This window comes from Lissotriton helveticus, chromosome 4_1, assembly GCF_964261635.1.
Source record: "Lissotriton helveticus chromosome 4_1, aLisHel1.1, whole genome shotgun sequence".
NCBI classification, from domain to species: Eukaryota; Metazoa; Chordata; class Amphibia; order Caudata; family Salamandridae; genus Lissotriton; species Lissotriton helveticus.
In genome coordinates, this window is record NC_136063.1 from 1,027,358,483 (window position 1) to 1,027,373,150 (window position 14,668).

A 14,668-nucleotide genomic window follows, 5' to 3' on the forward strand; every position below is an offset into this window, starting at 1 on the left:
GGAGAATTGCGCTGTCGCTACAGAAAGGCACCACTCACTCCTCATTAAAATTGATCTCAAACTCGAGGGACTGGTAACTTCTGAGATGGCAGAGGTGGCAGAGTCTTTTTGGAGAACCCTTCATAAAAGCGCATAGGAAATTAGTCACAACTTTTTCACCCCAAGGCATGGCTCAACAATCTATGAAAAGGTGCTTGGACAAAAGGTTTTTGAAGGGCATGGTAGAGGAAGGAGGCGCCCTACCAGCAATTTGTTTTTCTAAGCCGGCTAAAGAGGACAACCTCCAAGACAAAGTTTTCAGTGGCAGAATCAGAGGAAGTTCAGTTCCCAAGCAGAGGCATTAGAGGAAAAAGAGCCTTTCGGGGAGCCGCCATCGCCCAGGGCACAATACAACATACATATGACCTGTTTTTCCCAACCAAAGGTGGGAGGAAGTCTGGGCCATTTCGTCCACAGGTGGAAAGACATTACCATGGATGCATGGATCCTTCAAACTGTATAGGGATTTCACAGTTTTCCACATCAGAGAAAATCTTTATCAATCAGGAACTCAAGCGCTTCAGCGTAAAGAAGCAATAGTACCCACCACCTATATCCATGGGTTTTTATGAGCCATGTTTATTTGTGCAGAATGACAAAAGCCACTGCCCAGTTATCAACATTCAAAAATGTAATAAAAGGTTGCCATATCGCAATTTCACGATGTAAGGAATCAATTTTCTCCGGGACTTTCTCCTAGGTGAGACTGGATGAGAGATATGTACCTATTGCCACCGACCTTCCCCCCTCATTGAAAATTCCCTGAGTCGCTTTGGAGGGACAAAACTAACAAGTTTGTGTCACTCCCATTAGGGCTCATCGGCCCCTTGTTGTTTCAGCCAAGACTTAAGACTATCATAGAAGTACTTCATCCGGGGGAAGACATCTGATACTATATCAGGATGATATCCAGTACAACTGAAAAAGGAATTTCAGATGATCTTCTCTCTTCTGTATGCATTGGGGTTCATCCTTAATTAGAAAAAGTCATGCTTGTCCCCAACACAGAAAATCATTTTTTGTGGTGGACTCTTCATCCTGATGTAAAGTCCATAAGGCCAGGTTCCATTTTGAGCAGACTCCATTGTCTTTTTTTTTGTCTAATCTTTGGCTTGACTGCCTTTGACACAGATGCTATCTCTTAATCTTGTTACCTGTCAAAGTGTCAAGTCATTCGGACAATGACATCGGAAAGGTAACTGATGCAACATCAGTCTTGGACAAGTGCCTTGTTTTCTCAATTTGGAGCTCAGATAATAATAAGAACATAAACAATGAAGTCTGAATTGCCATGTTTTTACCTTATTTGTTAATAAGAATGCATCGAAGAGTAGCATCTTGAAGCATACGGGTTACGTCAGACTTTCCTAATGTTATGACAGAAAGTTCCATATCAGATAAACCACAGTATAAAAGGCCCATCAAGTGACCACTTGGCAGCATATGTTTTGTTCCCCAGATTATCGCGCAATATACTGCCAGAAGATCTTGACAGAGACAACCAGACATGATGCCACAGTATCCTGTTCTGTGCAGAAAGTGGATACTGAGCCATGCCCAGGAGGAGAGGAGCTAATGCTGATGAGTGTTCTCCTTTCGAGAGACTCTAGATGCAAATTACGCTACTCCATTAGTGCATCGAAGTAGGTTTTTGGGTGTTAGGTTGCTAGATGATATTTCCACTATTGTAGAAATGTTCATATTGTTTCGGTTGTTCGCTACATGCTTTAATGCTGTAATATTTTGTGAGGTTTTTTAAAATGTGCTAAGCAAAAGAATGAGTGTTGAAATAAATATTTTAAAGCATTAAGTGTCTTTTCGTAGTGCAATACTTGTATGTGCTATTGAAAGAAATGAAATTGACATCTCAAATGACCACCACATCCCTGAATCCCTGTTTAAGGACTGTTAGGAACCTAGAAAGCATGAACAACACATCAACTATGTATTGTGTGGGGTCACAATAACCTGTAATTTCACATTCAATCACTGGTGCATTGAACCAAGTTCACTTGCGACACCTGTGGGTGTGAAAACAAACCCTGTAGGGCTAAGCCCCAGTCTTAGTTTATCTAACAATCCCATATGTTGAAACTTACCTGAAACAAAGAATCGAAGCTAGGCAAGGAGCTATAATTAACAGTACCAAAGGCATGGATCTCTCTCACACAACTGGTGAGGTTGGTAGGCTTTCTGACTGCTTCAATTCAAGCATGGTTTCCAGATCTTTTCAGTATCTGATCCTATAGCGAGAAGCATCACTCCTCGGGATGGGTTCTACCTACTCAGAAATGATCAGACAGACTTCAAAGGTAAAGACTGGGATCCAGGGGTGGCTAATCACAGGGACGCCTGCAGTGGAGAGACATTTGTGTATCCATTCCAGACCTAGTCATAGAATAAGACGAAAGTCATCTAGGATAGGGAGGTTGATGTAGGAATATTACTCAAGAGGCCAGTGGTCTAAAAACTAATTGGGCCTTCACATTAACTGTCTGGAGTTCCTACTGGTTCCTTCGCAGTGGAATGCCTGACAAAACCAAAAGGGCCTGATGAGGTCGGTGAGACGACCACCGATAGGGCGTCGTGGCGGTCCAGCTGACATCCAGCAAAGCGGTCTGACTCTCGCATTATGATGCTGTCAGTCAGACCGCAGCGGTCAGAGGGACTGGTCGACAATTCCGACGGGCTCTGGGAATCGGTTGGATCGTAAACCCTACAATGAAGGCAGGGCCTGCACAGGAACCATCGTAAGGATTACGATGTCTCTTTCCGAAAGCCTTTCCAGGGTGGTCTGACCACCATGGAAAGGCTGTCAAAAAGGGACTTTGGGGGCCCGTAGCAGGGCCCCTGTCTCCTGCGGGCCTCTGCTTTGTGGACCTGCACAGTTCTGAATGTGCCTGTCCGCCTTTCCGGCCACCCCCATGGACCTGAGCCGAAGGGAAGCGCCGAGTCCCGCAGAACATTTGTTCTATTGTTCTGCACATTTGAAGGATTACCATAACTGCTCTAAGAGAGGCTCATTGGTGCCAAGTACTGACGTTTGACCCTTGCCGGCACAGAAGCATAACTTGTAGTACACTGATTTGATTTCTGTCACCTTGGCTTTATCCTGCAAAGATAAAGATTTTTTCTTGTTTTAAACCTGGTGTGGAGTCTTGTTTTGTGGTGTATTCACTGTGATGTTGTACAAGATATGGCACAAATACTTTACACATTGCCTTCTAAGTTAACCAAACCTGCCTGCTCTGTGCCACGCAACTGGGCGGTGAGCACAGGATAATTAAGTACTGTGTTGTAACTTACCCTGACTTGGAACATGGTTACTACTTGGACAAGGTGAAGACCTTTGCCAACTGTGGGCCCAGTATTGAACACTTTCCAACTGAAATCAAATGACTTCCTCTTCAGGAAGGAACTGATGGCAAAGTTCAGCCATGCTAATGTACTTGGTTTCCTGAAAAACAGTCTTAGACAAGAGAACGTTAGTCTTATCTTCCAGAATGTTCACTCCAGAAGGAGTCACCTTCACAGTGTCCAAAATAACAAAGTGCAACACTAGATGAGCCTCTCTGCTGTCTTTTCCAGTTAATCCCAAATGGCTCAGAAGGTATGAGGCGATGAATCAGGAACTCAGACCTCCAGGGGGTGCTGAAGCATCGAATCTTCATCAGAAAACCATACTGACCAGTTTCCTGGTTAGGTGTATAAAATGGCTTATGGCTGAAGTGACATTGATACCTCCATTTTTGGTGCACAATTAGTTAGGGGTGCAATGGCATCTAAGGCTTCTTCTCTAGGGGAACACATGGATGACATCATGAGTGCCAGAACTGGTCCGTAGAATCAACTTTTAATAAATTTTATTCTAAACCAATCACCAGAGTGACATTGTTTTTCAGAACGCTTTAGACATGCATAATCCTTGCCTCAGGTCCCTACAAAAATCCCTAGCTAATGTGAAGGAACATTTCAGTTCTATAAAGGACAGAAAGGTGAAGAATATTCCACCTCCTTCTGACTATAAGCTGCCCTCCTGAAGGAAACAAGGATACTATGTTTGGCATAAGTATGTTTATTATCTGAAAGTCCTTCATGGGATGCAATTTTCTGACAATATATCTGAATAAATATAAGATTTTATTTATTCAAGAATTGGACACACACAATCTTTCCCTTCATAGGAAATGCCTATTGTATAAAAATGTCTCTTTTTGTATGGTCATCATTTTGTTCTGGACTGATGCTGCTAGTTTTTTGACTCTGTGCACTGAGATACTACTATCCAGACCCCACTATATGTGCTCTGACACTTAAAGCATGTTGAGATTGGTTACACTCCTGGTTGGTATATGTAACTTACCTATAAATACCAAATATATGGCACAAAAAGTGTACACAGAGCCTGTAAAACTAATGTTTCCAGTGGACTGCAGCACATATTGTGGCACCACTAAAGTGACAATGCAAAGCATGTTACCAGACTTGCCCCTGAAGCCTGGATATGCAGTTTTAAAACTGCCAATTTGACCTGGCAAAATAAAATTTTGTCCAAGCCTAAACCTTTATTTTTTAATACGTAGAAGTCACACATAACATAGACCCTAAATGGCAATAGTGAATGTTATTTAAAAAGTAGGTCATGTGAATTTAATGTTTTACATGGCCTGACAGTGAAAAAAGTCAAAAGTCAATTTTCCACAAGGAAGAGTTTGCCCATTATCACAGCCACAGCTCTGAGAGGGCAAAGGGAACTCTGCACAAGGGAAGAAAGGTTCTACCATCTTGGTTTTATGTAGAGAAGGGTAATTGCCAGTACAACACACAGTAAGTAGTGCAAATGTGAGTAGGAACACCCCTGGGAACTTTACCCCATTGGTTAAGGTGTGCCCAGGAGTTTCTCCAGCCCACAGGCTGGCTCTGGGCAGAAATGTGGCACACAGCACTACCCTCCTCAGAACACCTTTGGACCTTTGGAAGACAGAATGAGGATTGCTTCTGCTGTTTTGAGCCATGAGGAGAACCCTAAGGGCTGGACTTGCTCCCACTTGTACACAGGGCTGAGAAGCAGACTCCAAGGACACTCGCCAAATATCCTTGGAAAACAGGGATACAAAAGGTTCAAGAAGCTCCCAACTTCCAACTCCCAAGTTCCAGTTCCAACTGTAACTGTCCTGGAACCTGCTGGTGGGTTCTACTAGAGTAAGTCCTGACCTCTACCGGTGTCCTGAAGCGGTGTACACCTCCTGCCTAACCCTTAAACCTGGGACTTGGAAATGTTCCAAGGATTTTTGCCTGTAGAACCAAGAGACCCAACCTGCAAAGCCAATCCGTCAAGGGTGCATCACCGGTGTGCCTGACTTCACTACAGCTACATTATTTTCCCAGCTGCAAATCTGATTCAGCAGGACAATGCTGAGAAGCATTTGGCGATGTAGAACCCTCTCAGGTCACAGCCTACAGCCTTTCCCAGCTGATAGAATCCACCTTCCAAAAAAAAGACTAAGTCCGAGGATGGAAATCTTACAAGGCTCGACACAAAGCAGCATCCAATCAACTTTGATGGCTTCCTGGGTGCAAACTCTATTCTTTTCCCACTCTGAGCTTTGCGAACCTTCATGGACAGCTTTGTCGAGATTGTCCTTTGCCAATCCGTCATTGACACCCTCATCTTCGGATGCAGCCTGTGACTTTGCTCAGCTTAGCACTATACCTTCTCAAAAAAAGTCAAAGACCAAAGGGAAAACTTTGACCGAGACTTGCCTGGATCTTGTATCTGACCCCCAATCCACTGAGGTCAACCCTGTGTCCCGGTCTCGCATGACCAAGTGCCCGCATTTGGCGCTCTGAGCTAAAAATGTAAATGAAACCTAATTAAATCAGACTTTTTTCCCCCAAACTTTACAAATTCATAACTCCAGTTAACCTTATTAGATTTCTTCATTTTGGTGTTATTTTGTTCATTAAAATGTTCTCTATTTTTAAAAATGAGAGTGGGATTTTTATTATGTTGTGTTTTTGACTTTTTAACTGTTTTGGTAATTCTTAATGCTTTACACATTTTCTTAAATTAAGCCTGTCTGCTTTGTGCCAGCTGCCATAGCTACCAGGGGTTGAGCTCAGGTTTAAATTACTGAAAACTTTACATGACCTAACAGAGCAGTGACAATATTACGTGTGAGAGACCAGCATCCACCCCAACTAATAATCCACTTTCTCACACCTATTCAGTGGTTATGTGGTAAGGAATTTATCAGAATCTAATTCCCTTCCCATATTTGATGCCAACAATAACGGAGCATTTACAGGTCTATCAGTGTGAATGCAATTTACCTTAAATACATCTACTCCATTGCAGTAAGAAAATGAAGGGCTGTTTCTTGATGATTGCTATATTACAACTGCTGTGACCTCACACTGTTTTTTTCTACTGACTTATGGTACATGTATTTCCCGTTATGGTTCTTTGAGTGACCAATGTGCGAAAATATTTGATGTATATCATTAATGTAAATTCGAATTTATGTTTTGGATTAATTTTATGTTCTGTGTGTTATGGTTTTTGATTTATATGGTCTCTTCCTGTTACTTTTTTTTTAAAGTTTGATTTAGGATACATAAATTGCATTTTTCTATCCTTTCTGTTCGTCAGGACCATTGTTTTGTGTATTGCATTTTACCCAGGTCCTTCGGATTTTGTTTGGGTTAGCATAGTATTTTGTAATGGCCTTCAGGGAAGGAAGGCAGTAAGTAAGCAAAACAGCAGCATCCAAAATAAAAACGTGCTCAAGAAAGGACAATGCACAAAGACATTTGAGCAAGAAAAATACCACACCAATAAATGTAAAGCCTATTTCCAGCCCAAGATATGATGCCCATTCGATGCTTACCCAGCGAGAAAGCATGAAAAAGGATTGCATGGTGGAAGCATTTTTCCATTCATCCTTTAAAATGACCTAGCAGAGTTCAAATATGGATTCCCCCCCCAAAAAAAAAAATATAAGACAAACTAAGATGGAACATGAAAAACATTTTTAAGAAACAGCAGTTATATGATCAGGAAAAAGAATACCTCTTTTTTTAGTGCCCGGAAGGATTGATAGGCAGACTTGGGCACTTTGTTTCTCAAAAAGTCCCATACGTTGAAGAAGTAAATCCACCTCATTGGCTGGGTTTGGACACATTACGGAGAAAGAGTCTCCAGGCTGGTACGTGAATGAAGTATTCTGTAACAAACATTTTTGTACTAAGTATTAGTATTAAAACAGAAAGTCCGGATTTCTACCTTACCAATACTATACAACAAACAAATTCCTATCATTCAAGAACATATGGACTTTAACACACTTAAAAATTAGGGTCCTGGTTCACTGGGGTGTGAGCCCCAGTCAAGCAGTAGCCACTATCCTAGTCAGGGTAAGGCACCAACAATCCCCGAATTAACATGTGCTCCCCCTCTAGTAGTTTGGCACAGTCAGGTTCAACCTAGAGGTAATGTGTAAAGTATTTCTGCAACATTTCAAACCGTGAAAACAGTAAAAAAAACACCACACTATATGATCCTACATCAGGTTAGAAAACTAGAGCTTAATATAATGAAGAAAACAGACGAAAACAACAGAAATCCAATAAGTAGAACCAGAATTATGTAGATTTAAAGAATGAACTGCAGTATAGTGCTTAGAGAAAAACAGCGCCACCTGGGGATATCTTGTTCCACCAGACCGGATCAAATCCAAAGATTTGAGCCAACCGCAATAGAGGGCAGGTCGGATACAGCCCAGATTACGCCAGCTGAAGGCTTACCTTTTTAAGTTTTGTGCCGAGAGTCCCGTTCATGGGGAAGAAGTTTGCGAACTGCAGGCCAGGCATTGTGGACCTGCGGGCTGGAGCCTTGCACTGGCAATCCACAACGGCAGACGATGTTTGCTGTGAGAACCGACAAACTTGTGGAGGCTCCTGCTGATTCTTTATGTGAGCGGCGTGGTTCCGGTGCAAAGGTGCCCATTTACGTAGAGCCCGAAAGCTTGACTTATAGGGCTCGGGAGCAACACCAAGGGCTCAGGACCTGAGAGGCACCTCTTGGAGGTCAGGAGCTTGTTGAAAACAGGTCTAGGAGTTGTGGGGGTCTGGTATGTCCCTGAGACTCAGATCAGGAGGCTAGCAGACTAACCCTTGGTGTCATTCTGGGGGACTAAGTTCAAGATGGGTTCCAGGTCCAATTCTTCTTCCACCGGCAAGAGGGCAGCAGGGCAGCAGGTCAGCACAGCTAGGAAGCAGCTACTTCGGAGTAGCAGTTCAGCAGAGTAGCAGTCCTTTCAGCAGTACAGCAGTCCTTCTTGGCAGAGTAAACATAGGTCCAGAAGTGTACTGAAATGGTGGTGTGTGAGGTACAGTTCATATTCGCTGTGGTCTTTTTCAAGTGGGGAGACTTCAAAGAGATGCCTTTGAAACGCACAGATGCCCTCCCTTCCTGCCCTGCCTCCAGACTCACTACAGAGGAGTATGCAGGCCTTAGGGTGGGGAATTGACACAGCCTATGCAGGTGTAAGTGACGCGGGTCCGGCTCCTCCCTCCCATCCTGACAGGGTGTCCCATCAAGTGACACCTAAGCTCACATTGTGTGTGGCTGTCTAGGCGGAATATACAAAGCCCAGTGCCACTACCCAAAGACATGTGATCAGTGACAGGCAGAAGACACAAAATGGCTAAAGCAAAATAATGGCAACTTTCTAACAGCGACATTGAGGGAATGAGATGCACACCATTCTGTTTTAGTCCGAACGCTCCAACATTTTTAACCAAGTATGTCTTTCAACCAATTTAAGGCGTGCAATACTTTCTACTGGTGAATGCCAGGATGCCCCTGATGAAGGGAGTGTTAATTCCCGAAATGCATTGGGCCTTTTGAAAATAAATCTTGGCATGCAATTCATCCCATGCTCCTGAGCTTTCTTTGAAAATGGTTGTTTAAAAGGATTGAATAAAATGAATTGAATCAACAAGTGTGGAAAAATGAATGGATAAAATTGAGTAAAAAGCACAAACACATTAACTTAATTCATTGGATTCAATGCGAAGGGCTGTGCAGCTTTGTGGAACCAAAATTGGTTCCCTTCGTGGTGAACTTTCTAACAGTGGCACTTTCAGAATTGCAATTTAAAAATCAGACTGCACCTTAAGTTGTGATTTTAAATTGTGATTCCAGATACACGATACTTGGGGATCTTATCTCTTTCAAATGGAAAATTACACTTATAAAATGCAGTAAGGTAATCCCAATGTTATCCAAAGGGAGAGTAAGGACTTGCAGTATTGAAAACCCAATTTAAGAGTTGTGCACTACCAGGACATGTAAAACCAAAAAAGTACATAAGTACATGTCCTACTGTTTAAATGCACTTCAGCCTGCCCTTGGGCTGAACAGGGCCTACTTTTGGGGTGACATATGTTCAAAGGGATGGTTTTGGCCTGGCAAGAGTTTAACATGCCAGGTCGACATGACAGTCTAAAACCTTCCCACACAGGCTCTGCAATGGCAGGCCTGAGGCATGTTTACAGGGCTGTTTAAGTGGGTGGCACAATCAGTGCTGCAGGGCCACTAGTAGAATTTAATTTACAGGCCCTGGGCACATGTAGTGCATTTTACTAGGGACTTATCAGTAAATATAATATGTCAATTGTGGAAAAGCCAATGTTACCATGAAAGAGCACAGGCACCTGAGCACTGGTCAGCAGTGGCAAAGTGCACAGAATCCTAAAGACAACAAAAACGATATCAGCAAAAGCAGGAAGTCTGAAGGCAAGAAGTCAAGGGAAACCACGCCAAGGATGCCAGGTCTAACACACATCTACAAGGAAATGTCAAACAGTATCAAATAGAAAACAACTGCAAAGCCATGTAAGGTTTATTATTAGTATGTAAAGAATTACTTATTTTGTTTAAATCAAGCATGGTAAAATCATATAGGATCTGACGCACAAAAAAAAGATAGAAATATAAATCTTAAATTAATTTCCCTTGACCTGCACATATGTTCGACTTATATTTCTGATAGTTTGAGCAATTTCTCAGAAAATTTAAGTAGCACTCCTATAAAACTGCGGCAGTTGCATATTTTCAGGAGAACTTACAGGTACACCTAGATAGTTCCATAAAGATAATGATAACAGGCTATAGCAAAAGTATATTTGTAATTGAACTATTTTTCTATCTACAGGGAAATTATTCTTCCATGTGGAAAAGCCCCTTACACAGCACAACACTACTGCTCTTGAAAGAAGAAAACGTCTGACAATATCGGGGATGCACATGTCACTGTCAAATGTTCGAGAACATCCAAAAACTCGAAGATTTGTTATTGTTCACCTGGAATTTTCACAATCAGGACACTGACAGCGGTTTTGCTTATCCATCATTTTACACCACACTGAGGTCATATTTTATGAGAGAAAATGAATTCAAGAATGTAAATGCACATTTTGTGACTACCAAAAGTGAGTTTAGGGTTTTAAATGAAGCACTTAATTTCAACTTTGGTGTGCAGACTCTTCATTAAGGCTTGAGAAATATGAAAGAAACCACCAGATGGCACTAACATTTTAAAAAATAAGAATTTTAAGAGAATGATATTTATTGGGGCACCTTTTGAACATAGACACAGATATCACTAGCGTTTTAAATTGATATTTCTTACTAAGGCTATGGAGACTGATTAACTCTGCACCCTGCACTTTGTTCTTGGGCCTTGGACCCAGCATGCAGCACTTTTGACGGGGCCCTGCAGGCCAGTGAGGAGGGGCCTTGGAACGCCATAAAGCCTACAAGGAGGTCCCACAGCGCGGGAGACCAATTAACTCTGCACCCTGCACTTTGTTCTTGGGCCCTGGACCCAGCACGCAGCACTTTTGACCAGGTCCCTGCTGGCCAGTGAGGAGGGGCGTTGGAACGCCATAAAGCCTACGAGAAGGTCCTGCAGCGCGGGGGGGCGTGCCCGGGCTTGGTTTTGGGCCAAACGCGGCCAGTCATCGACCGGCCGGGCTGGACCACATCTCTGATATCCGCTTCAGGGTTTACAGAACTTGAGGGTGAGTTTCCCACGTTTGTTGTATGTTACGGGACGCTATCCAGCCTACAGTCTAAGCTGAACCCAAATGAAATAAAATCCGGGACTTGTAAAGCACACAGAGTGTCAGCAGCATCGACAAACAAGGGAACTGAGCAGGAATCTTATTATCCTCCTCTTGATTGACCCTAGGACTACTTTTTTACTTGCGTAGTGTTACGGGTTTTTTATTATCTGTATGATTATCTTGGAGATCACATAGTATTGGATAGCCAGAAATGCTGTGGGGACAACTATTACGTGTTCTAATCAGTTGGAGGTCAAGTATAATAGTCTGAGTGGGAGAGATGGGTAAAAGGAAAGCGGAGAGCTCGCTAAAGGAGGCAGGGGGGTCTCAGAACTCATTAATGAAGTATCTATCAGGAGCAATGGGAGCCGTAGAAAAGCAAATACACTCAGTGGAGGAGACGTTAAATCAAAGTAACAAGGTTGGAAAATGTCGTAGGTAAATGAAGTCCAAATGTAGCCCGGTAGTAGGTTCCAAGAAGGTAGTTTATTAATCCAGTTCCAAGTAAAGTAGAAGGTAGATAAGATGGTAAGTAAGATGGTAAATAGTAGCCCCACCAGGAGCAGCCTCCCAGCTGCTCAGCCTGCATCCACCAACTGGCACTCCACACATAACCAAGCAACCAAGCATTCTGTGACCTCATCACACATCCTGGTTGAGCAGCGGGGAAGATGTAAGTGAAAGAAAGGAGAGGCGACAAAGTCACCACATATCCCCTTTCCTTACACCAAGAAAAGGCAAAAGCAATAACAAAGATAAACTTATCCAAGATAAACAATAAAAACGCAGAACATTACAAGTGAAAATGCAAAATGTAAGTTCAACAAATTAGAAGTACAGAAAGATAAAAGAAAGAAACAGATACTAATATATTAACAACATAACATAAGACATCGACTTTAAAATGTCCTAATATGCAATAAAACATTAAATGAGTTGATCACTGAATCATGAAAAGAATAACCTTGAACACTCACTCATCCCCTTTCCTCAAAAGAGAAGAGAAGGAAGAACGCCACACAATATTGTACGTGTGACATGAACTTGCATATAATGGCAACATACTTAACAATTTTGTAAACCTGACGTCTCAGGCACTCATGCAAACTATGCAACAGACATGATATGGCGTCACAGGCAATGCAACACACATAACATTCTTGTACACCTGACGTCTCAGGCACTCATGGAAACTATGCAACAGGCATGACTAAATGTCACCGGCAATGCAACATACTTAACACTCTTGTACACCTGACGTCTCGGCACTCATGGAAACAATGCAAAAGGCATGACATCACGTCACCAGCAATGCACACAATACACCATAGATACTAAAGGAAAGAATCCAATAGCGCAACAAAACAATGCTGTACACCTGATAAGACGGATGTGTCTCAGGCAAATCACAATACAATTTTAGGGAAAGCAACCCTATAGCGTTTAAAATGTGCTGTACACCTGATAAGACGACTGTGTCTCAGGCAAACCATAGTATGTAAAAAACAAACTCTAGAGCAGTAAACAATATAACACAAAAACTGTGCTGTATACCTGAAAAGACAAAAAGTCTCAGGCTAAACCAAAGTACATAGAAACTCTTCACACAGCAGAAGGGTAAATAAGGAGTAGTTTCTGTCCTGTAACTCCAGTTCTGTAGTAGGGGTATCTCTGTTATAGTCATAATCTAGTGAATAGTCCCGCCCATGTGCGAGGACCCCGGCAATCAAAAATAATCTCCTAAATTGTCAGAAAATTGCAGAACTGCAAAGACACTTAAGAGAGAATTTAAAGACAAATAATACAGCCTATATCCACAGGCTACACTGTCCAGTACTTCAACTAGAAATTCCACCAAAAATCCACAAACAGCAAAGCCTGTCCAGATTTCCCTTGCTTTAACAGCAAAAACCCCTCTGGAATGATAGAGAGGAAGGCACGGACAGACAAGCCCCATAGGCTGCCATTATGTGGCTTAAATAGGGTACTGTGCCATTAAGAGAACTTTCCAGAACTTCTCCCAGTATCCCAGAATGCATAGCAGGTCCCTCTCACTTTCAGTTCTTTTTGAAGGCGTAACACGCCAGACCTGTCGCATTCCTTAAATGAACATCTCTCTCTCTTTCTCCAACGGGGAGGCGGAAGGGCGCTTATGACTATAACAGAGATACCCCTACTACAGAACTGGAGTTACAGGACAGAAACTACTCCTTCTGTAGTAGGGGATCTCTGTGTATAGTCATAATCTAGTGAATAGAATGGCAAGCCCATCCCCACACCAAAGCGGCGGTGGAGGAAAGAGAATCAACACCACTATTGTGCGAACAGATTTCGCAGCGAAGCCTGCCCAACCTGAGCGTCTGCCCTGGCATCAGTGTCCAGGCAGTAATGCTTAGCAAAGGTATGGACCGACTTCCAAGTGGCCGCCTTGCAGATTTCTGCAATCGGGACATTACGGAGCAATGCTGTCGTGGCAGCTTTGCCCCTGGTGGAATGAGCCTTAGGCTTACCTTCTAAGGTCTTATTAGCTTTTTGGTAACACAACACAACACAATCCACCTAGAGATAGACTGCTTAGAGGTCGCAAGACCCGTCCTGTCTGATCCATAATTGATAAACAATTGGTCAGACCTACGAATATCTTTGGTCTTATCCAGATAAAACTTCAACACCCTCCTAACATCCAGGGAATGTAACGACCTTTCCGCTGGAGATGAAGGATTCTGAAAAAACATAGGCAAAGTTATGGTCTGGTTGACATGAAAATCAGAAATAACCTTGGGAAGAAATTTAGGGTGAGTACGCATAACAACCTTAGCAGCATGAAATACAGTATAAGGTTCTTGGCAACACAGTGCCTGAATTTCACTCATCCTGCGGGCCGATGTAATGGCCACGAGGAACGCCGCCTTCCAGGACAGGTGCTGCAACGAAGCCTTATGAATAGGTTCAAAAGGCTCCTTCATCAACCTGGACAGCACCACATTCAATTCCCATGAAGGCGAAGGAAGCCTGACAGGAGGGAACACTTTCTTCAAGCCTTCCAAAAAATCTTTGATCACAGGGATCTGGAAATAGGAAGTCTGCGAAGGGCATTTCCTGTAGGCAGTCAAAGCAGCAAGATGAACCTTAATAGAATGGACATTAAGGCCAGACTGCGCCAACTGTAGAAGATAAGGAAGGATGACATCTTCCTTACAAGTCGTCGGATCATAGTTCTTAGACCTGCACCAGATACAAAATCTCTTCCACTTGTACGCATAGGAAGTCCTAGTGGAAGGTCTCTTAGACTCCTTCAGTATGTCCATACAATCTGCAGGGAGATTCAAATGACCATATTGCACTATCTCAGGAGCCATGCTGCCAAACTCAAAGACGAGAGGTTGGGGTGCAACATCAGCCCCCCGAACTTCGTTAGAAGGTCCGGCCTGCACGGCAGCCGAATGTGAGGAAGGAGAGACCGGTGAAGCAGGTCCGTGAACCACCACTGTCTGGG

The 14,668-nt window shown here is 43.0% G+C and overlaps 1 protein-coding gene across 1 annotated transcript in view; it reads right to left on the reverse strand.

The window, feature by feature from the left end:
* The window catches only part of MTRR (5-methyltetrahydrofolate-homocysteine methyltransferase reductase), a 415,823-nt gene that overhangs the window by 291,561 nt on the left and 109,594 nt on the right, over nucleotides 1-14,668 (reverse strand). Inside the window, exon 7 of the mRNA XM_078687627.1 lies at nucleotides 7,112-7,265. Coding sequence (XP_078543753.1) covers nucleotides 7,112-7,265 — 154 coding nt within the window. The remainder of the gene's footprint in view (nucleotides 1-7,111; nucleotides 7,266-14,668) is intronic.